The sequence below is a fragment of the Hemitrygon akajei genome, chromosome 7 (genome assembly GCF_048418815.1).
Source record: "Hemitrygon akajei chromosome 7, sHemAka1.3, whole genome shotgun sequence".
NCBI lineage: Eukaryota > Metazoa > Chordata > Chondrichthyes > Myliobatiformes > Dasyatidae > Hemitrygon > Hemitrygon akajei.
The window spans coordinates 122,068,103-122,091,666 of record NC_133130.1 but is presented as its reverse complement, the minus strand read 5'-3'; the positions used below and the strand labels follow the sequence as shown (position 1 = coordinate 122,091,666).

General features: G+C 42.9%; 2 protein-coding genes across 3 annotated transcripts in view; one reads left to right on the top strand and one right to left on the bottom strand.

Annotated features, from left to right (window-relative positions):
- snap29 (synaptosome associated protein 29) overlaps window positions 1-8,041 on the bottom strand; it is a 53,842-nt gene extending 45,801 nt beyond the window's left edge. The window contains exon 1 of the mRNA XM_073051868.1: window positions 7,708-8,041. Coding sequence (XP_072907969.1) covers window positions 7,708-7,947 — 240 coding nt within the window. The 5' untranslated portion in view covers window positions 7,948-8,041. The remainder of the gene's footprint in view (window positions 1-7,707) is intronic.
- Window positions 8,042-14,043: 6,002 nt separating this feature from the next.
- pi4kab (phosphatidylinositol 4-kinase, catalytic, alpha b) overlaps window positions 14,044-23,564 on the top strand; it is a 326,669-nt gene continuing 317,148 nt past the window's right edge. For both annotated transcript variants that reach the window (XM_073051867.1, XM_073051866.1), the window contains exon 1: window positions 14,044-14,385. In XM_073051867.1, the coding sequence (XP_072907968.1) occupies window positions 14,290-14,385 (96 nt within the window). In that variant the 5' untranslated portion in view covers window positions 14,044-14,289. The remainder of the gene's footprint in view (window positions 14,386-23,564) is intronic.

Sequence of the window (23,564 nt, the reverse complement as noted above, 5' to 3'; positions counted from 1 at the left end):
TCCACCATTTCCTCATGGCTGACTGGCTCCCACTCAACCCCATACACTTGCCCTCTCACCAACTTCCCCTTTAAATATACCCATGGACTTGGCTTCCACTACAGTTTGTGGCAGAGCATTCCACAGATTAACCACACTTTAGCTAAAGACTTCTCCTTACTTCTGTTCTAAAAGGTGACCCCTCAATTTTGAGGCTGTCCCCTCTAGTTCTGGATATCCCCACCAGAGGAAACATCCTCTCCATATCCACCCTATCTAGTCCTTTCAACAGCTGGTAGGTTTCAATGAGATCCCCATGCATCCTTCTAAATTCCAGTGAGTACAGGCCCAAAGCTGCCAAACACTCCTCACATGTTAACCCCTTCACTCCCAAAATCATCCTCATGAATCTCCTCTGGACTGTCGATTGAAAACACATCCTTTCTGAGATATGGGGCCCAAAACTGTTGACAAATTTCAAAGTGCGGCCTGATCAGTGTCTTATAAAACTTCGGCATTATCCCCTTGTTTTCATATTCTATTCCACTTAAAGTAAATGCTTAACATTGCATTTACCTTCTTTACCACAGGCTCAACCTGTAAATTAACCTTCTGGAAGTCTTGCACAAGGACTCCTAAGTCCCTTTGCACCTCTGATGCTTGAATTTTCTCCCCATTTAGATAATAGTCAGCAATGTTCCTTTTTAACAAAATGCATTATTGTACATTTCCCAACACTGTATTCCATCTGCCTTTTCTGCCCATTCTTCCAATTTGTTCAAGTCCTGCTGCAATAGCATTGTTTCATCAGCACTACCTACCCCTCCACCTATCTTCATATCATCCACAAGCTTTGCCACAAAGCCATCAATTCCACTATCTAAATCACTGACAAGCAATAGGAAAAGTAGTGATCCTAATACTGACCCCTGAGAAACACCACTAGTCACCGGCAGTCAAATAGAAAAGGCCCCTCTTATTCCCACTCACTGCCTCCTACCTGTCAGACTTTCCTCTATTGCCTGCAACCACAGGATTTTATCTTGTTAAGCAGCCTCACGAGACATTTTAATAAATGCCTTCCGAAAATCTAAGTAAATGACATCCACTACCTCTCCTTTGTCCACCCTGCTTGTTACTTCCTCAAAGTATTCTAACAGATTTATCAGGCAAGATTTTCCTTTACAGAAACCAGGCTGACTTCAACTTATTTTATCATTCGTCTGCAAGTACCTCAACACCTCATCCTTAATAATGGACTACAGCATGTTCCCAACCACTGAGGTTAGGTTAATTGGCTTATAATTTCTTCTCTTTTGTCTTCCCCCCTTCTTAAAGAGTGGAAACAATGTTTATTCATTTCCATCGATGCTGCCTGACCTGCCGAGTTCCTGCAGCATTTTGTGTGTGTCATTTTGGATTTCCAGCAGATTTTCTTGGGTTTAAGTATTTATCCCCTTTGTAGTTACTATGCTAACTTTCCTCTGGTGCAATATACCTCACTAACTCACCGAATTGTTGATGTAGATCATTGGACGATCATCTGCTTTCAATGAATTTATAAGAATAAATAACCCCTCCCTCTGTAAGGTCCAGCAGTGTGGTAGATTTTCAACAGACCAAACCACAATGAAGACAAAAGAGCATTCAGGGCAAGTCAGGGAAATGACAATACAGAACCACAAATGTGGGGAAGGGTTTAAGACCATCTCACAGGCACTGAACACACCTCAGGGCTCAGTACAGTCCGTCATGGAAAAAGTAGAAAACATATGAAACTACAGCCACACTGCCTTGGTCAGGCCGTCTGTCTAAACTGAGTCACTGGAGAAGAATGGCACTTGTAAGAGAAGCTACTGTGATGCCCACACTCTGAGTGAGATGCAGAAGTCAGTGGCTGCAACTGCAGATGATGTTCATAGCTCCACAATCTCTAAGGCCTTGCACAACAAGGGTACTTATGGAAGAATGGTCAGGAAGAAGCCCTGGCTTTAAAAAACACATATTTGCCCATAAGGGCTTGGCAAAGTGTCATTTTGAAGATACTGTAAAGATGTGGAAGTTCATGTGGTCAAATGAGACTAAAGTAGAACATTTTGGTCTCAGCACTAAGGGGTACGTGTGGTGTAAATCTAATCCTGTGCACCAGCAAGGTAGCACCATCTCTAACTGTAAAGTATGGTGGAGGTAGCATCATTCTATGGGTATGCCCTTCAGCAGCAGGTACAGGTGGCCCGTTTCTCGAACATTCGCTTTACGACAGCTCGCTGTTACGAAAGACCTACATTAGTACCTGTTTTTGCTAACCTAAGAGGATTTTCGCTTTTACGAAAAAAAGATGCCTGCTTTATATGTGTATTTACCCCAAGAAAGACTACAATGACCGTGAAGCCTTGTGCGGGCAGTTGTTTGCTCATGTGTGTACGTGCCGATTTTTTTTCTCCAAATCGATTTCAGCTTGCTGTCTTCCCGATTTTGATAAGTGAAACTACACTGTACATACAATATTACTACTTTATATAGGCTGTATATTTATCATATCATTCCTGCTTTTACTATATGTTAGTGGTATTTTAGGTTTTGTGTGTTATTTGGTTTGATTTGGTAAGTTATTTTTTGGGTCTAGGAATGCTCAAAAATTTTTCCCATATAAATTAATGGTAACTGCTTCTTCACTTTACAACATCTCGGCTTACAAACAGTTTCATAGGAACGCTCGAATAGCGGGGGAAACCTGTATAGAAATCTCGTCAGGATTGATGGGAAGACGAATGCTGCTAAATACAGAGATTCTGGATAAAACCTCTAGCCTCTGACAGAAAACTTAAACAGGGGAGAAAGTTCATCTTTGAGCAGGACACTGAACATGATCAAACATCTCTGGCAAGACCTCAAGATTACTGTCCATCACCGCTCTCCAACTAACTTGGCACACCGAGTCATTTTGCAAGGACAATGGTCAAATTTTGCTCTGTCACATTGTGTAAAGCTCATCCAAAAAGACTACTGTCTTGTAATAGATTTGCAAGGTGGTTTACTAAGTACTGAGCAAAGGGGGATGAATACTTTTGAACAGCTGACATTTGTTTTTGAATTTTTAGTTTTTCATGCTTTACAGTTTTTGGGCTCTACTGTGAAAAAAGGAGCACATGATTCACAAATAAAGGCACTCAGATAAAATGATCAAAATCCCTGGGTGCAATACTCATTTATGTGAACAAAGGGTTGGGGGCTGAATACTTTTACAAGGCACTGTATTTGAGAAAAAATAAATACCAAGGCAAAAGGCCCTTCTGGTCTAGTGAGCCAGTGTCACCCAATTACACTTAAGTGACTAATCTACTAACCTATATTGTCTTTAAAATGTGGGAGAAAGCCAGAGTACACCCACACAATCACAGTGAGAACATACAAATTCCTATGATATAGGAGTTTCTATATCAATAAATTGGGGTGTATGGGGAGTCCAGGGAGGGAGAGGTTGCCATGTCCATTCCAAAGCAGGTCATTTGCCTATGGTCCCCACTGGATGCCTAGCTCTCACCTGTGACTCCAAGTAACTGCACGTGACAGTGGCCATACCCTGGTACACTGCTTTGACATGCAAGCTAAACAGCTGGCAGGCCTCAGACCCTGGCGAGAAAAGGACATGGGAAGTCAGCCTCTGGCAGACTGGATGGATGAGATCTACACTGAGGTCTAACAGCGAAGGTGGTTCTGCAACGCTCTGTGGAGAGCAAAGGACAGGACACAGAATGTGTAATGGCCATCCACTGCAAACACAGACCCCAGTTTGTGATACTTACTCGCACCAACGGACCCGGACTTTTGAGGTCGAGAGAGTGGAATTGCCCCAGTGCAATGGCTTTTCCACCTTAAAAACTTTCCTGCACAGGTTTCTGGTCATGGCTGGACATGATGGACAACCACCACATATCGATAAGTGCTTGGCTGATCTTTCTTCTGTGGACAGCACTTGCTTCGTGTTCATGTGCACTTTAATCTAGGGACTGCTGGTGTAAATTGGCATGCTAATCTACAGGCATTCTGAAGGTTAGCTGCTTCGTAAACCACGCAAGTCACCTCCAAACTTCACTACCCATATCAATATATACTGCTCTCTTCTTGCCTGCTTATCGAGCTGCTCCTTGCATATCAGCTTAGTCTCACTATTCAAGGGTATTTAATGTCATTTCCAGTACACAAGTGTAAAGGGGAACAGAACTGCAACACAACAAAGAAAAAGAACAAAATAATAAAAATAGCACAATAAATAAAACACAAGATTGTTTTGTTGAGGCTTTATAAAGCACTGGTGATGCCTCACTTGGAGTATTGTGAGCAGTGGTGGGCCCCTTATCTAAGAAAGCATTCAAAGGAGGTTCACGGAAATGACTCCGGGATTGAAAGGTTTATCATATGAGAGCATTTGATGGCTCTGGGCCAGTACTCACTGGAATTTAGAAGAATGAGGGGTGACCTCATTGAAACCAATCGAATGCTGAAAGGCATCGATAGACTGGATGTGGAGAAGATATTTCCTATAGTGGAGGAGTCTAGGACCAGAGAACACAGCCTCAGAACAGAGGGATGTCCATTTAGAATGGAGGTGAGCGGACGCATCCATTGTCTACTTAGACGGAGCCATTAATAATTAGAGGAACTTTAGCCAGAAGGTGGTGAATCTGTGGAATTCATTGTCATCAGGTATATTTAATGCAGCGGTTGATAGATTCTTCATTAGTCAGGGCATGAAGGATTATGGGGACAGAAGAGATTGGGGCTGAGAGGGAAAACGATCATGGTGGAGCAGACTTGATGGGCTACATGGCCTAATTCTGCTCCAATATCTTATGGTCTTATATGTGCCCAAGACTTTTGCACAGTACTATAACCCAGTGACTTGGCCCCCACAGCCATCCATAGCAATGAGTTCCACCAGCTTAGATAAAGAAATCCCTCACATTTTCACACTTTAAAACTGCTTCACTCAATGCCCAGCATCTGGAGAAATATTTGCCTTTACAAAGAGTGCAACAAGAAGGCCTTTTTCACTTCATCTTTTATGGCTTTCAACCATGAGATCTTCCCTTTTGTTTGTTCCTCCATTTACAAGTCTACGGCACTAACAGCAAGCTTCAGCCCAACCAACTGAGCTCTGATGCTAGGACAGTGTGACAAGACGAAGATTCTGTCTCTATCTACCAGTAATTCCACCAGTGTTTCCTGTGCAACAGCCAGATCAATAGTTCAATTCAACACCAGAATGTATACAGTATCCCAGACATCAATCCTTGCCCCACTTGCTCCAGCAGAAGCATCAGCCTCCCACCACATACTATGAAAGAAATAGCAAGTGCCCTAGAGACCAGGATCCCACCACTTTGATATCTCAGACAGGCTCACTCTCTCTCAATCTCCCACAACGCTTCAGTTAATCTCTGGTAAATTGGAAAGTCCTTGGGAAGGTGATCAAGGAAGTGAGTGGGGAGGGCTGGTGAGGGAAGCGGGAGAAAACAAAGCAAACTGGCCCTTTCTCTCATCCCTCTCCCCTTACCACAGAAGGGAAAATGGAGTGCATGAATAATATACCAGAAAATAAAAACAGACTTTGAAGGCTTCAAGAGATACACCAAGGAAAATAGAAAATTAGCAAAAGCTACCTTGGGATCTTCATAGAGTGAGACAGGATAAATGGAGCAATAAGGAAACAGAAGAATTTAGTACTATGTACCTAACTTCACTGAAAAACTTCTGGAAAGAGTGGAGAATAACAAAGAAAATGAGATGAAAGATATTGGAGAAATTAATTAACTGAATGTCTATACAGCTCCAAGCCAACCATCTGTATTACCATACCCACCAAATTTAATGCTGACAAGTGAGAGGTGTAGGACCACCAGGGTAGGTCTTACACAGTGAACAGTAGAGCAAACGGATCTGGGAATACGGTCCATAATTCCTTGGAAGTGGCTTTACAGGTAGACAGGGTGGGAAACAAAGCTTTTGGCACATTGGCCTTCTTACGTAAACATATTGATTACAGGAGATGGGAGGTTACATGGAAATTGTACAATATGTAGCTGAGACCCCATTTAGAGTATTGTGTGCAGTTCTGATCACCTACCTACAGGAAAGATGCAAATAAGGTTGAAAGCAAGCAGGGAAATTTTACAAGGAAGTTGCTGGGTCTGGAGGACCCAAGTTACAAGGAAACATTGGATAGATTAGGACTTTATTCCCTGGAACATAGCAAATCAAAAGGAGATTTGATAGAGGTGTATAAAATGATGAGGGGTATAGATAGGGTAAATGCAAGCAAGCTTTTCCCACTGAGGTTAGGTAGGGCAACAAGAGGTCATGGGTTAAGGTGAAAGGTGAGAGGTTTTAGGGGAACATGAGGGAAAACTTCTTCACTCGGAGGGTGGTGAGAGTGTGGAATGAGCTGTCAGCACAAGTGGTGCACATGAGCTTGATTTCAATGTTTCAGATTAGTACAGATGGGTACATGGATGGTAGCTGTATGGTCCCAGTGAAGGTCAATGGGACTTGACAGTTTAAATGGTTCAGCGAGTACTAGACAGGTCAAAGGACCTGTTTCTGTGCGGTTCCTTTCTACGACTACATCTGCTTTGTGGGACTTTGAGACAATCCACACAGATTGTGCAGACTGCATCTTCAAATCCCTTACATTGCACCTGTTGAAAGGAGATAAATGTGACCTCAGGATCTGAGGGCAAGCAAGAACAACTTCAAGATGGCCCCACCAAACAAACTGACCGAAGGTAATTTCACAAAATCCTGCTAAAAATTCACAAAAGTATTTACTTATTTTACTACTTCTTTTAAATATGTGTCCACTGCTCAACTTTGTGTGATTGGACCCTGTGAATGACATATTGGTGTGTTTTGGCCCTTTGCTGTTTCTTAGGGAGTTTGGTGAGGTGTGGAGCAGTGTGTGTGGCTTGCCGGCCCGGATAGCTGATGACAGGACAGCAGCCCATGACTGACCCCTTTGTTTCTCTCCGACTGAGGCGTCCAGAGCATACCCAAAGGATTCAATGCTGAAATATTCTACTTGTTGTCTGGTTCATAATTATTTATAGGTATAGATGTGAAGTGGAGGATATATTAAATGGCCACATCACAGCCTGGTATGGAAACACCAATGCCCTTAAATGGAAATTCCTACCGAAAGTAGTGGCCCAGTTCATCATGGGTACCACCTTTCCCACCACTGAGCACATGTACATGAAATGCTATGTAGAAAGCAGCATCCATCACCAGAGATCCCAACGTGCTCTCTTCTCACTACTGCCATCAGGTCCTTAGAAGGTACAAAAACCCCAGGACTCGCGCTACCAGGTTCAAGAACAGTTACTACCCCTCAACCATCAAGCTCTTGAATAAAAGGAGTAATTATACTCACTTGCCCATCCATTGATATGCTCCCACAATCAATTATCTCACTTTAAGGACTCTTTATCTCATATTCTCGTTATTTATTGCTAATAGTTTATATTGCATTCGCACAGTTTGTTACATTCTATATTCTACTTGACGTTTCAATGATCATGTTATAATTACAATTCTATAGATTTGTTGAGTATGTTCGCAGGAAAATGAATCTCAGGGTTGTGGTGACATATGTACTCTGACTACTTTGACCAGCGGCCATACCCTCCCTCCCCCATGCCTCTGCGCTGTCGTTTCACCAGCAGCTCTCACCTCGGCCGTGTCGGCGCCCACTTGCTCCGACTCGTGGATGAGGGCGACGCTCCTGCCACTGCTCTGTACGGCCCGCCGGGCACTGCTCAGCGCCTCCTGCCTCAGGTAGTTCTGCCGATCCGCCGCGTCGCTCCAACCCTCCTCCCGAGCTGCCCCGCCGAAACCCCGGCCACGGCCCTGGCCCTCATCGTCCTCATCATCCTCGGCGAAGGGGTTACAGCGACTCGGATAGGCCGACATGTTCCGTTTTCTCGCAGCCGGACTCAACAACGGATGGACACCATGGACCGTCACGGGACCAGAATCAGCTGACCCCTTCCGATGCTCCGCCCCTTCGATCGTCACGTGACCTCCTCCCGCTGCCTCGCCCCTTTCTGCTGGACGTCACCGCACTTCTGACTCCTCCCACTCCTTACATAAAAGAACTAAATTAAATAAGTAGTGCCAAAAAAAAAGTAGTGTTCATGGGTTCAATGTCCATTCAGAAATTGGATGACAGAGGGGAAGAAGCTGTTCCTCAATCGCTGAGTGTGTGTCTTCAGGCTTCTGTACCTCCTCCCTGATGGTAACAATGAGAAGAGGACATGTCCTGGGTGACAAGGTCCTTAATGATGGATGCCACCTTTTTGAGGCATCGATTGACCTGGACGTGGGGGAGGCTAGTGCCCATGACGGAGCTGACTGAGTTCACAACTCTCTACAGCTTATTCAATCTTGTGCAGTGCTCTGCTCTCCATAGCGGACAGTGATGCAGCTAGTTTGAATGTTCTCCACGGTACATCTGTAAAAATCTGTGAGTGTTTTTGGTGGTATATCCAAATTTCTCAAACTCTGAATGAAACATAGCTGCTATCATACCTTGTTTGTAGCTGTATCAACATATTGGGTCCAGGTTAGATCCTCAGAGAAATTGACACCCAGGAACTTGAAATTGCTCACTCTTCCCATTTCTGATCCTTCTATGAGTACTGGTGTGTGTTCCCTCGTCTTATCCTTCTTGAAGTCCACAATCAATTCTTATCTGCATTCACATCTCAGTCACAGATTTTCTTGATAACTAGAGACCGATCTGTATCTAGTATTTTCGATATCCACTGTTAACAATTTAATTAACGTATTAGTGTATGCTAGTTTTATTAGTATATGTTAAAATATCCTTTGTTGCTAAAGGACTGGACTCCGACGGGCTCGATGTGTCTATTCTGTTTCTGTTCATTTTTGTGTAGGGAGGAGGGACTTGGAGTTGATGATCATGCTGCTGTTCTTGTTTTTTCTTGGTTTCATGGCTATCTGGAGAAGAATAATTTCAGAGGTGTATACTTTGATAATAGATGAACCATTTTAATATTTGAAAAAATCTAACTCCTTTTTAATGTTCATTTATGGGATGTGGGTGTCACCAGCTGAGCCAACATTTATTGCCCTTGAGAAGGTGGTGATGAGCTGCATTCTTGAACTGCTGCAGTCCCTGAGGTGTAGGTACACATACAATGCTGTTAGGGAGGGAATTCCATGATTTTGATTCAACAACAATGAAGGAACGTGAATATGTTTCCAAGTCAGGATGGTGAGTAACTTGGAGGGGGATTTCCAATGGCAAAGTTTCCAGAATCTGTTGTTCTTGTCCTTCTAGATAGTAGTGGCCGAGGGTCTAGTGGGCTGCCTTGTGCTGGATGGTGTCAAGCTTTTTGAGTGTTGATGGAACTGCACTCATCCAGGTGAGTGGCGAGTATTCCATTACACTCCTGACCTGAGCCTTGTAGATGGTGGACAGGCTTTGGGGAGTCAGGAGGTGGCTAACATACCACAAGATTGCTAGCCTTTGACCTGCTCTGTTAGCTACCGTGCTTATATGGCTAGACCAGTTCTGTTTCCTGTCAATGGTATCACCCAGGATGTTGATAATAGGGGATTCAGTGATGGTGATGCCACTGAATGTCAAGGGTTGATAGTTAGAGCCTCCCTTGTTGGAGATGGCCATTGCCTAGCACTTGTGTGACCCGAATTTTACTTGCCACTTGTCAGCCCAAGCCTGGATATTGTCCAGTCCTGCTGCATTTGGTTATAAACTGCTTCACTATCTGGGGAGTCATGAATGGTGCAGAACATTGTGCAGTCATCTGCGAACATCCCCATTTCTGACCTTATGATGGAAGGAAGGTAATTAATGAAGCAGCTGAAGATGTTTGGTCCTAGGACAATTCCCTGAGGAACTGCAGTGGTGTTCTGAGGATGAGATGATTGACCCCAACAACCACAACCATTTTCCTTTGTGTCAGGTATGATTCCAACCAGTGGAGGGTTCCCCTCCTAATTTCCATGAACTCTATTTTAACCTTGATGCCATACCTCAGTCGAGGGCCATCACTCTCACCTCACCTCTGGTATTTAGGTCCATGTTTGGACTAAGGAGGTGATGAGGTCAGGAGTTGAGTGGTCTTGACGGAACCCAAACTAGGCATCAAGATCTCATTTCTTTTCATTCTCTGTCCAATTCTGATTCATCTGTCCGATCCACTAGTCCTGTTTTGCACAATTTTTAAATTTTATTGTAACCTACAGAAATTTGTTATGTGTGCACTGTACAGCTGTCACAAATAAACAAATTTTCAAGAGTTCTGCCAGTGATAATTAAACTGATTCTGATTCTAATTGATCTAAAAATATTTTCACTTCTTTTAGAGTTGAACTTAATTTCATACTCTTAAGGCCTCAATAGCTCCTCTGATTTATGATCAATGTCTTAATATTTTTGATATCTGATCAAGAGAAGGAAACCAGAGGTCCATAAGCCAGTCCTCATCAGAGGATCAGAGGTGGAGAGGGTCAACAACTTTAAAAATGTCAGTGTGATCCAATTCCTAAATGGACATTGAACTTTTGGACACTACCTCACTTTTTTAAATATACAGTATTTCTGTTTTTTGCACTTCCTTTAATCTATTCAATATACATATATAACCATATAACAATTACAGCATGGAAACAGGCCTTCTAGTCCATGACGAAAGCTTACTCTCACCTAGTCCCACCTACCTGCACTCAGCCCATAACCCTCCATTCCTTTCCTGTCCATATACCTATCTAATTTTACTTTAAATGACAATACCAAACCTGCCTCTACCACTTCTACTGAGAGCTCGTTCCACACAGCTACCACTCTCTGAGTAACGAAATTCCCCCTCGTGTTACCCTTAAACTTTTGCCCCCAACTCTCAACTCATGTCCTCTTGTTTGAATCTCCCCTACTCTCAATGGAAAAAGCCTATCCATGTCAACTCTATCTATCCCCCTCATAATTTTAAATATCTCTATCAAGTCCCCCCTCAACCTTCTATGCTCCAAAGAATAAAGACCTAACTTGTTCAACTTTTCTCTGTAACTTAGGTGCTGAAACCCAGGTAACATTCTAGTAAATCTCCTCTGTACTCTCTCTATTTTGTTGACATCATATACTGTATGCTGTTATTTATTTATTTATTTATTTATTAATTATTATTTTATTTATTATTTTTCCTGTATTATGTATTGCATTGAACTGCTGCTGCTAAGTTAACAAATTACACGTCACATGCCGGTGATAATAAACCTGATTCGGATTCTGATTGTTTTAGACGACCTGTCTTGGACCCAGCACTTAAATGTAATTATGAAGAAAGCATGGCAGTGCCTCTACTTCCTCAGGATTTTGTGGAGATTCGGCATGACATCTAAAACTTCAACAAGTGGATATGGCCCAGTCCCTCTGTGAGGTAAAGGCCTCCCACCATTGAGCAAATCTACATGGAATGGGGTTACAGGGACCCCCGCCATCCAGGACATAGATAGATAGATAGATACTTTATTCATCCCCATGGGGAAATTCAACATTTTTTCCAATGTCCCATACACTTATTGTAGCAAAACTAATTACATACAATACTTAACTCTGTATAAATATGATATGCATCTAAAATCACCCTCTCAAAAAGCATTAATAAATAGCTTTTAAGAAGTTCTTAAATAGTTCACTAAAATACATTGAATGGTAACTTAAGCTCAGTCCTAACCCCGGCACTTTAACATATCTTACCGCTGGCGGTTGAATTGTAAAGCCGAATGGCATTGGGGAGTAATGATCTCTTCATCCTGTCTGAGGAGCATTGCATCGATAGCAACCTGCCGCTGAAGCTGCTTCTCTGTCTCTGGATGGTGCTATGCAGAGGATGTTCAGGGTTTTCCATGATTGACCGTAGCCTACTCAGCGCCCTTCGCTCTGCAACCGATGTCATACTCTCCAGTTCTGTGCCCACGACAGAGCCCGCCTTCATTACCAGCTTATTAAGACGTGAGGCGTCCCTCTTCTTAATGCTGCCTCCCCAACACGCCACCACAAAGAAGAGGGCGCTCTCCACAACTGACCTATAGAACATCTTCAGCATCTTACTACAGACATTGAATGACGCCAACCTTCTAAGGAAGTACAGTCGACTCTGTGCCTTCCTGCACAAGGCATCTGTGTTGGCAGTCCAGTCTAGCTTCTCGTCTAACTGCACTCCCAGATACTTGTAGGTCTTAACCTGCTCCACACATTCTCCATTAATGATCACTGGCTCCATATGAGGCCTAGATCTCCTAAAGTCCACCACCATCTCCTTGGTCTTGGTGATATTGAGACGCAGGTAATTTGAGTTGCACCATATCACAAAGTCCTGTATCAGTTACCTATACTCTTCCTCCTGTCCATTCCTGATACACCCCACTATGGCCATGTCATCAGCGAACTTCTGCACATGGCAGGACTCCGAGTTATATTGGAAGTCTGATGTGTACAGGGTGAACAGGACCGGAGAGAGCACGGTCCCCTGCGGCGCTCCTGTGCTGCTGACCACCGTGTCAGACCTACAGTCTCCATGTTCTCTTCTCACCCTTGCCATCAGGAAGTTGGTACCGGAACCTCAGAACTCACACCTCCAGGTTCAGGAACAGTTACCACCCCTCAAGCATCAGGCTCCCGAACAATAGTTTAGTTCAACTTCACTTGACCCATTATTGAAATGTTCACACAACTTATGGACTCACTTTCAAGACTCTTCATCTCATGTTCTTGAAATTTATTGTTTATTCATTTATTATTATTTTCTTTCTTTCTGTTTGCACATTTTGTTGTCTTCTGTACTGTGGTTGAACACCCAAGTTGGTGTGGTCTTCCTTGATTCTGTTCTGGCTATTATTCTGCGGATTTCTTGAGTATGCCAGCAAGGCAATGAATCTCAGGGTTGTATACGGTGACATATACGTACTTTGATCATAAATTTACTTTTAACTTTGATCTGATCAATACCGACTCTGTCAAATCCAGTTCTTATATTTAATTGATTTCTAACTTATTTCTGGACCTCAGAGAGCTGATCAGTGCCATAACCCCTTTTCAAAGTTCAAAGTCATTTTTTATCAAAGTACGAAGTATTTATATTCGCTTATCAATGACTTTTGACCCCTGATGACCATTGCACTCAATGTCAGTAAGAGATTGTAGACTTCAGAAAGGGTAGGACGAGGGAACATAAAACAATCCTTATAGAGTGATCAGAAATGGAGAGTGTGAGCAATTTCATGTTCCTGGGTGTCAAGATATCTGAGGATCTAACCACGTCCTAACATATTGATGTAGTTACAAAGAGAACAAGACACCAGTTATATTTCATTAGGAATTTAAGAAGATTTGGTATATCAGCAAAAATACTCAAAAAATTCGTAGATGTACTATGGAGAGCATTCTGACAGACTGCATCACTCTCTAGTATGGAGGGGGTGCTACTGCACAGGATTGAAAGAAGTTACATTAAGTTGTAAAATTAGTCACCTTCATCTTGGGTAGCAGCCTCCCTAGTATCCAAGACATCTTCAGGGAGCAATGCCTCAGAAAGGCAGTGTCATTATGAAGGACCCCCATCACTCAGGACATGCCTTCTCATTGTTACAGTCAGGAAGGAGGTACAGAAGCCTGAAGACACATACTCTATGATTCAGGAGCAGCTTCTTCCCCTCTGCCACATGATTCCATGATGGTCATTGAACCCATGAACACTCCCTCTCTTTTTTATACATTATTTCTGTTTTGTACTATTTTTGATCAAACTATTAATATACATATATGTATTTTTTTTCTTTTCAATATGTGCTGTACTGCATTGTACTGCTGCTGCCTATTTAACAAGTTTCATGAAATATGCTGGAGATAATAAACCTGATTTTGATCAATTCCTCAGTCACTCATATTCCCCGATCAATTCAGAGGCCCCCTCACTCTGCCCCTATATCTCTCATATTCGCTGATCAACTCCTCCTCCGTGACCCAGATGCCATCCCTGCTGAGACCTCGCTCCCCATTCACCTTCAGAGATAATGCCAATGCCGAGGTTTAACATCATGTCTCTCCGTGGTGTCAGTGGGTGGGTTGTCCATTCTCTCCCGGAGCTGACTGACTGACTGATTGACTTTTCCATTTTCTCCCCCGGAGCTGAGGCCCATACTTAGGTTTGAATTCTCCTCGGAGCCGGTGGGCGGGCTCTGACGCTCTGACTGACTGGGCCGTCCAACATGGCGGGGAAGGCGGCCGGCCGAGGCTTCTACCTCAACACCGTGCTCAGCCTGGCCCGCTCGCTGGCTGCGCAGAAGCCGGCTCCCATCGAGAAGGTGAGCGGGGTTGTTTATTAAAATTTAACAACCGGCTTTTAAGGCGACAAATCCCCACGGCTGTATGTCGGGGCCCGTCGACTCTCGGAGCCCGGGGATTTCCCCTGGCCGGGAGGGAACAAGCCCCTGGCTCCGGTATACGTAGAACAAGCTTTGGCCTTCGGTCTCCGAGTTCTGGGTCAAAGACTAACATCACAGCGCAGGTTAATGTGATATGCCACCTTTCACAGTTTAACAATATAGGACAGTTTCATGGAGTCCTTCGGCCCACATAAATTGTACTGACCGATAGTCATGGAAAAGTACAGCACAGAAACAGACCCTTTGGCCCATCTAGACCCTGTCGAACCATTTAAACTGCACCTGGGACCATAGCAGGCCCAATTTGAAACTATTCTCCAGTCAGGTTAACCATTCCTTCTCGCACAGCCCTAAATCCTCCATTTTTATTTTAAAGTTATTTTATTGAGATACAGTGCAAAATAGGCCCTTGCAATTCAAGCTGCGCTGCCCAGCAATCACCCCATTTTAATCTTAGCCTAATGTATACACATATGATAGGCAAAAGTTTGGGCACCCCTGGTCAAAATTTCTGTTACTGTGAATAGCTAAGAGAGTAAAAGGTGACCTGATTTCCAAAAGGCATAAAGTTAAAGATGACACATTTCTTTAATATTTTAAGCAAGATTACTTTTTTATTTCCATCTTTTACTGTTTCAAAGTAACAAAAATAGGAAAAGGGCTTGAAGCAAAAGTTTGGGCACCCTGCATGGTCAGTACTTAGAGAACACCCCCTTTGGCAAGTATCACAGCTTGTAAACACTTTGTGTAGCCAGCTAAGAGTCTTTCAATTCTTGTCTGGGGGATTTTCACCTATTCTTCCTTGCAAAAGTTCTGTGAGAATCTTAGGCCGTCTTGCATGCACTGCTCTTTTGAGGTCTATCCACAGATTTTCGATGATATTAAGATCGGGGGACTGTGAGGGCCATGGCAAAACCTTCAGCTTGTGCCTCTTGAGGTAGTCCATTGTGGATTTTGAGGTGTGTTTAAGATCATAATCCTGTTGTAGAAGCCATCCTCTTTTCATTTTCAGCTATTTTTTTTTTTACAGACGGTGTGATGTTTGCTTCCGCAATTTGTTGGTACTTAATTGAATTCATTCTTCCCTCTACCAGTGAAATGTTCCCCGTGCCACTGGCTGCAACATAAGCCTAAAGCATGATCAATCCACCCCCGTGCTTAACATTTGGAAAGGTGTTTTTTTCATGAAATTCTGCACCCTTTTTTCCTCCACGCATACCTTTGTTCATTGTGGCCAAAAAGTTATATTTTAACTTCATCAGTCCACAGGACTTGTTTCCAAAATGCATCAGGCTTGTTTAGATGTTCCTTTGGAACTTCTGACACTGAATTTTGTGGTGAGGAAAGATATTCTTCTGATGACTCTTCCACGAAGGTCATATTTGTGCAGGTGTCGCTGCACAGTTGAACAGTGCACCACCACTCCAGAGTCTGCTTAATCTTCCTGAAGGTCTTTTGCAGTCAAACGGGGATTTTGATTTGCTTTTCTAGCAATCCTACAAGCAGTTCTCTCAGAAAGTTTTCTTGGTCTTCCAGACCTCAACTTGACCTCCACCGTTCCTGTTAACTGCCACTTCTTAATTACATTACAAACTGAGGAAACAGCTACCTGAAAACACTTTGCTATCTTCTTATAGCCTTCTCCTGCTTTGTGGGCATCATTTATTTTTCAGAGTGCTAGGCAGCTGCTTAGAGGAGCCCACAAGAGCTGATTGTTGGGACAAGGTTTGAGGAGTCAGGGTATTTATAAAGCTTTGAAATTTGCATCACCTTGCCTTTCCTAACGATGACTGTGAACAAGCCATCGCCCTAACAAGGTAATTAAGGTCTGAAACCTTGGTAAAAGTTATCTGAGAGTTCAAATCTCTTGTGGTGTCCAAACATTTGCAAGGAGCTCCTTTTTTTAACTCTAAAATTGTACAAAACAAAAATAATACACTAATCTTGCTTAAAATGTTGAAAACAATGTTTCATCTTTAACTTTATAACTTTTGGAGATCAGTTCGTCTTATACTCACTTAACTATTCACAGTAACAGACATTTTGACCAGGGGTGCCCAAACTCTTGCATGCCACTGTAATGTTAATGAGACAACATCTCTCCAGATCAATGTGTTAATCACATTGTTGTAGTTCATATTATCACACATATAACACGCAATAGCTTAGGAAAGTAAGAATTAAATCTTTTAATGAATTATTCATATCTTAACAAAGTAAAGTGTATAAATTAAATATTGTAGGGTACAGTATAAATTATCCAGAGACATTTCAAATTTGATGCTTTAGGGAGTTCAGAAGGCTAATGGCGTGAGGGAAGAACCTGTTTCCCATCCTGACTGTTCTTGTCTTTATGCCGTCGGATCTCCTGCCTGATGGTAGAAAGTCAAAGAGGATGGGTGTTCTCCATGATAATACCAAGGCCCTATGAATGCAGTGCTCCTGATAAATATCCCTGGTGGATGTTAGGAAGAACACACAGGACAAATTTCAATGACCAGTTAACCTATCAACTGTGGGAGGAAACCGGAGCATCTGGAGGAAACCTGTGTGTTCATGGGCAGAACATACAAGCTCCTTATAGACAGTGATGGGGGATTGAACCTGGGTCGCCTATACAGGAAAGCATTGTGCTAACCAGTACGTTAACGTGCCCCTTTCATGTGCATGTCTAAGAGTTGTTAAATTGTTCTTATAATGTATACCTCTGGCACCCACCACTCTCTTTGTTATATAAAAAAACTATATCTGATATCTTCCCTAAACTTTCCTCCACTCAACTCAGATTTTTCTGGTATTGGCTATTGCTGCACTGGGGAAAAATGTTGGCTGTCTACTGTGTTTCTGGTGTACTGCCCCATATTAATCTTTTCTTAGCATCAGTCAAGTGGATAACTTAAAGCAACACACACAAAATGCTGGAGGAACTCAGCAGGTCAGGCAGCATCAGTGGAAGGGAATAAACAATCAACATTTCAGACTCTTCTTTAGGACTAGAAAGGAAGGAGGAAGATGCCAGAATAAAAAAAGTAAGGAGGACAAGTTAGAAGGTGATAGATGAAGTCAGGTGGGTAGACCTGAATGAAAGGGCTGGAGAAAAAGAAATCTGATAGGAGAGGAGAGTGGACCATAGGAGAAAGGGAAGGAGGAGGGGAGGGGACCCAGGAGGAAGTGATAGGAAGGTGAGAAGAGGTGAAAGGCCAGTGTGGAGAATAGAGGAAGCGGGGGGGGGGGGGGGTTGAATTTTGTTAAATGAAAAGAAAAATTGATGTTCATGTCATCAGGTTGGAGGCTACCCAGACAGAATATGTGTTGTTCCTTCACCCTGAGGGTGGCCTCATCTTGGTAGAAGAGGATGCCATGTCAGAACGGGAATGGGAATCAAAATGTTTGGCTACTGGGATGTTCCACTATTGGCGGATTATGCAGGTTGCTCAATGAAGCGATCCCCCCAATTTACAACAGGTCTCACCAATGTAGAAGAGACAGGTCGGGAGCACCAGACAGAATATACAACATCAGCAGATTCACAGATGTATGGCAGGTGTAGCACCTAGGACGCTTGCAGTGATAAGTGCCAGGTGGGAGATTAGTGGGGAGGGACAAGTGGATAACTTGTTTGTGGAGTTATAAGAGAATGCAGATGCTGGAATTTGGAACAAGAACACAAGGGAGTGAATACTTACATGATCAATTAATTTGTGCTTCATATTTGTAATTAATTTAGATCACTTTGTAGAGATATGTTTTCACTTTGACATGAAAGAGTCTTTTTCTGTTGATTAGTGTCAAAAAAGCCAAATTTAGTCCAATGTTGTAAACAATAGAACATAGAAACTTCCAAGAAATAATAAATAAATAAACAAACAATAAATATAGAAAATTTGAGATGAAGGGTCCTTGAAAGTGAGTCCTTGAAGGATTGTGGGAACATTTCAATGATGGAAAAAATGAAGTTGTCCCCACTGGGTCAAGAGCCTGATGGTTGAGGGATGATAACTCCTGCTGCTCTCTGTAAGGAGTTTGGACATTCTTCCTGTGACCACATGGGTTTCCTCCCACAGTCTAAAGATGTACTGGCTGGTAGGTTAATTAGTGATGGTAAATTGTCATATGATTAGGCTAGGGTTAAATCAGGGGTTGATTGATGGTGTGGCTGGAAGGGCCAGAAAGACCTATCCTGCACTGTGTCTCAATAAGTAAATAAATAAACCATTCCTGAACCTGGTAGTGTGGGTCCTGAGGTACCTGAGCCAAATTCTTGATGGCAGGAGTGAGAAGAGAGCATGGGCTGGGTTGTGGGGGTCTCTGATGATAGATCCTGCATAATGTGAATTATTATTTAAATGAAAAAAATAGGGATGTGTTCCAGAGGGCTTCCTAAATATGTTTTATCTGTAATTTGTTCACGTTTTCATACCAATACTACACAAAAGCAGTACCACAAGGCACATTGGTATTATATTTAATCAATTTAAGGTAATATTCAATGTAATAAATCATAGAAAGTTAACATACTAGGGTGTACAGTACTCACCAACAGTGGCAGGTGTCTTTGCTTCGGGAGATGAGTGGTTGTTGTGGTGTCGGGCAGCTTTATGTGGATAAGATGGATGGATGGTTGTGGTTGTCAGGATCATATCAAGCACAGCAAGGGGTGAAGGAAGACTCACAGAATTCTTAGAGCTGCCAGCACCAGTTTGAAGAAAGTGGTGAGGGTTGGTTGCTTGGCAGCATTTTGTTTTTCAGCATAAATTTGGTTGTAAGGAAGAAGGGTTGACAGCAGAGAAGGACTGAAATGGTGACTCCATTCTAAACTTGGGTCCATGTCAATTGCCATTTGTGCCAAGTGTTCCAATTTCCACCATTCCCTCACTGTTGGTAATCTCCCGAGATTTTCAAAATGGTCTGTTGCTTGCAGCATCTGAGAGATAGTTTGCTGTAAAAAAAAATGCCTTGAATGTGGATCACACCTTGATCGAGTGGTTGAGTCAGTGATGTTGTGTTAGACGGCAGAAAACGTACTGTTATGTTAGGGTGAATGCTGTCCAAATGCCAAGCAACAAAAGAACTTTAAAGGCAAGATTCTGTTCCCGTCAGTAGCATCCCAGAGCTGTGTTACCCTCAGCTGATGCTGCGCTGTTTATAATTTCCAACTTTTTTTCAAGTGTTAAAACAGTTCTCTGTTGCTCGGCTGATGGCCTAGGACATGACATCGGACGCTTAGGAGGCATAGTTAAATATTTCAAACACAAAATCACTGTACCATAGATAAAACCAACAAAAGTTTAAGAGCGCAAGATCACGCATCTACAGCTTTCCAGAACCAATGTGAGACTGGCGGGAGTGAGATTGTGAGGCGCGCGCACCTGACTTGTATTGGCAGGAAAGCAGTGCTCCTCGCATAACTGAGTTTTGGACGCATATAAGGAGATGTTGGTAGAAATAGATTTCCCGCATAACTGTGAATCCGCATAGTCTGAAGACGCATATAACGAGGACATTGGTGTATACATTAAAAATAAATTAAATAAGTAGTACAAAAATAGAAGTAAAAAATTTCTGAGGTAGTGTTCCATGGGTTCAATATTCATTCAGAAATCTAATGGAAGTTGTTCCTGAAACATTATGTACATGTCTTCAGGCTCCTGTACCACTTCCTTGATGGTAGCAATGAGAAGAGGACATGTCCTGGGTGATGGGGTGTTCTTAATGATAGATGCCAGATTTTTGAGGCTTTGCCTTTTGAAGATGTCCTCAGTGCTGGTGCCCATGATGGAGCTGACTGAGTTTATAAATTTCTGCAACTATTTCTAATCCTGTGCAGTGGCCCCTCCATACCAGATGAAAATGCAACCAGTTAGAATGCTCTCCATGGTACATCTGTAGAAATTTCCAAGTGTCTTTGGTGACATACCAAACCTCCTCAAACTCCTAATGAAATATAGCTCTGTCGTGCCTTCTTTGTATCTGCATCGATATGTTGGCCCCAGGATAGATCCTCAGAGATATCAACACCCAGGAATTTGAATTTGCTCACTCTCTCCATCGATAAGGACTCGTGTGTGTTCTTTCGACTTACTCTTCCTGAAGTCCACAAACAATTCTTTGGTCTTACTGATTTTGAGTGCAAAGTTGCTGCTGAGACACCACTCAGCCAACTGATCTAACTTACTCAAGTATGTCTCCTTATGACCATCTGAAATTCTGCCAACAATAGTTGTGTCATCGGTGAATTTGTGCTGTACCTGGCATGAGTTTAGAGAGAGTAGAGCAGTGGGCTAAACACGCATCCTTGAGGTGCGCCAATGTGGAAGAGATGTTGTTTCCAATCCACACAGACTCTGGTCTTCTGGTGAGGAAGTCAAGAATCCAGTTGTCGAGGGAGTTACAGAGGCCTAGGTTTTGGATCTTTTTGATTCATACTGGGGGAATGATTTTGTTGAGTGCTGAGCCTGATGTAAATATTTCCATTGCTCAGATGATCCAATGCCCAGTGGAGAGTCAGTGAGATTGTATCTGCTGTAGACTGATAGTGGTGATAGGCAAATTGCAGTGGGTCCAAGTCCTTGCTGAGGCAGGAGTTGATTCTAGCCAAGACCAACCTCTCAAAGCAGTTTGTCACAGTAGATGAGAATGCCACTTGGTGATAGTTGTTGAGGTAGCTCACTCTACTCTTTTTGGGCACTGGTATTGATTATTGCCCTTTTGAAGTAGCTGGGAACTTCTGACTGCAGCAGTCCCTGGACAGTATCCAGGCAGCAGCAGATTGAACATGTCCTTGAACACACCCACCAGCTGGCACAGTTTTTCAGAGTCCTACCAGGTACAGCATCTGGACCTGAGGCCATGTGGGGGTCCACCCTTTGAAAGATGTTCTGGCATTGGCCTCCAAGACAGAGATATGTCGGTGATATTAAACCTGATTCTGATTCTGCAGTATATGTTTGGATAGCATTGTCAGAATTGCAACACATCAGAATAATTCAAAGGTTCACAGGTCTAATTTAATGTCAGAGAAATATATACAATATACATCCTGAAATGCTCTTTCTTTGCAAACATCCACGAAAGCAGAGAAGTGCCCCAAAGAATGAACGACAGGTAAACATAAAAACCCCAAAGTCCCCTCCCTCCCGTGCGTAAGCAGCAGCGAGCCACAATCCCCCCTCCTCCTCCACCAGTAAAAAAAAAGCATTAGTACCACTACCGAGCACTCAGCATGAGCAAAGCAATAGCAAAGACACAGACTTGCAGTTACCCCAAAGACTTTGCATTTCATCTGGCATTTGATATATTGTATGTTCTCATTCTCTCTCTCTCTCTCTCTATCTCTATCTCTATCTCTATCTCTATCTCTCCCTCTCCCTCTCCCTCTCCCTCTCCCTCTCCCTCTCCCTCTCCCTCTCCCTCTCCCTCTCCCTCTCCCTCTCCCTCTCCCTCTCCCTCTCCCTCTCCCTCTCCCTCTCCCTCTCCCTCTCCCTCTCCCTCTCCTCCTCCCTCTCTCTCCCCATTTTCCCAGCGAGCGGGGAGACATAACAAACAACTGGCTGGTTGATGTTAAAAGTTCGTTACGTCCCTTTTTCTAGCTCTGTGCCTGAAGATTGCAAAGATCCTAGGTCTTCGGGATATCCTGACTCCCCCGATGACACATGGGTCTCCTGCCGTGACACCAACCTTCGATCCACCCCATCTCCAGAGCCCCGAAATCTTAGGCTTCCGAATTCCAGCCGTACTCTCACGCCAAACCCTTAGCATGCCGAATATTGTCAATCCCTTATTATTCTTGTACAAAATTTACACTATTTAATCTCATGGGTGTAATGTTTTTAAAAGTTAAATTTCCATTTACTCTGCTATAAAGAAAATACACTCGTTGCTTGGTATAAATAGCTTTTACCTAATATTTGGCCTGTACCAGTATTAAGTCAAAGTTCAAAGTACATCTATTGAAGTACCTATACTGTATACAATCTTGAGATTCTCCTCCTTACAGGCAGTCACAAAACTAAGAAATCCAATAGTATCCATTAAAACAAAACAAGACCATCAAACACCAAATTGTGCAAACAATAAACGTAAGTAAAGAGCATTCATAGCTGATTACCATCATGTCCGATGATGACGGGAAATCTGTGCAGGAGAGTTGTTAAAGTGGAAAAGCTGTGGCACTGGGGCAGTTCCACTCTCGCGGCCTCAGAAATCCAAGTCCAATGGTATGCAAAAGCATCACAAACTGGGTTCTTGGTTGCTGTAGATGACCATGGTGTCTTCTGTTCCTTGTCATGACCTTCGCTCTCCATGGAGCATTGTAGTACTGCTTTCCTTGCTGATGGATCTCTCAGGACGGAAATGAGTCCTCTGCTGATTCAAAAGCCCCTTAGTTGCAAGCTATACCTTCCGTTCAATGCAGAGATGAGTAAATCTCATTTGTATCTAATATAAAACACTTGAAATTATGTTGTTGCTGTGATACTGCATTGTTTGAACTGAAAACATCCCAGAAACCCTCTACATCAATATTTTACTTTATCCTTCAGTTTCTGCCCTGTACTATGACTGGTACAAGTTATTCAAATGTGTATACCTATTAGTATTTGTTTTGTGGGTTTTAATAACTTTATAATGAAGTGGTCGGATGGTGGGGTGGAGCAATGTCTCTACCAAAGGAGATGTGAGAAGCTCCTTCCCTCTGCTAGTCTGCAGGTCACAATTGGACAAGGTGTGGCACCTACTTAGTACCCCCGGTCAGGGTCACGTGAAGCCACGGGAGCAGGTGGTAGATGGTTGTATGAGCAGCTGGTTATGTGACCACAAGTCACTGACACCAGGAAGACAATCTCTGAAGAGTATTGATAATGACTGGGGTCATCCAGTAAAGACTCTGCCTAGAAAAAGGCAATGGGATACCACTTCTGTGGGAAAATTTGCCAAGAACAGTCATGCTCATGATAGACAATGATTGCCCATGTCATATGACATGGCACATGATGATGATGACTATGACTGGTATAAGTTATTCAAATGTGTCATGGGTTTTAATTATAATAAAGTGGAGGGTGGATCCATGATGGGCTTTGAAAAAGAATTGGATGTAC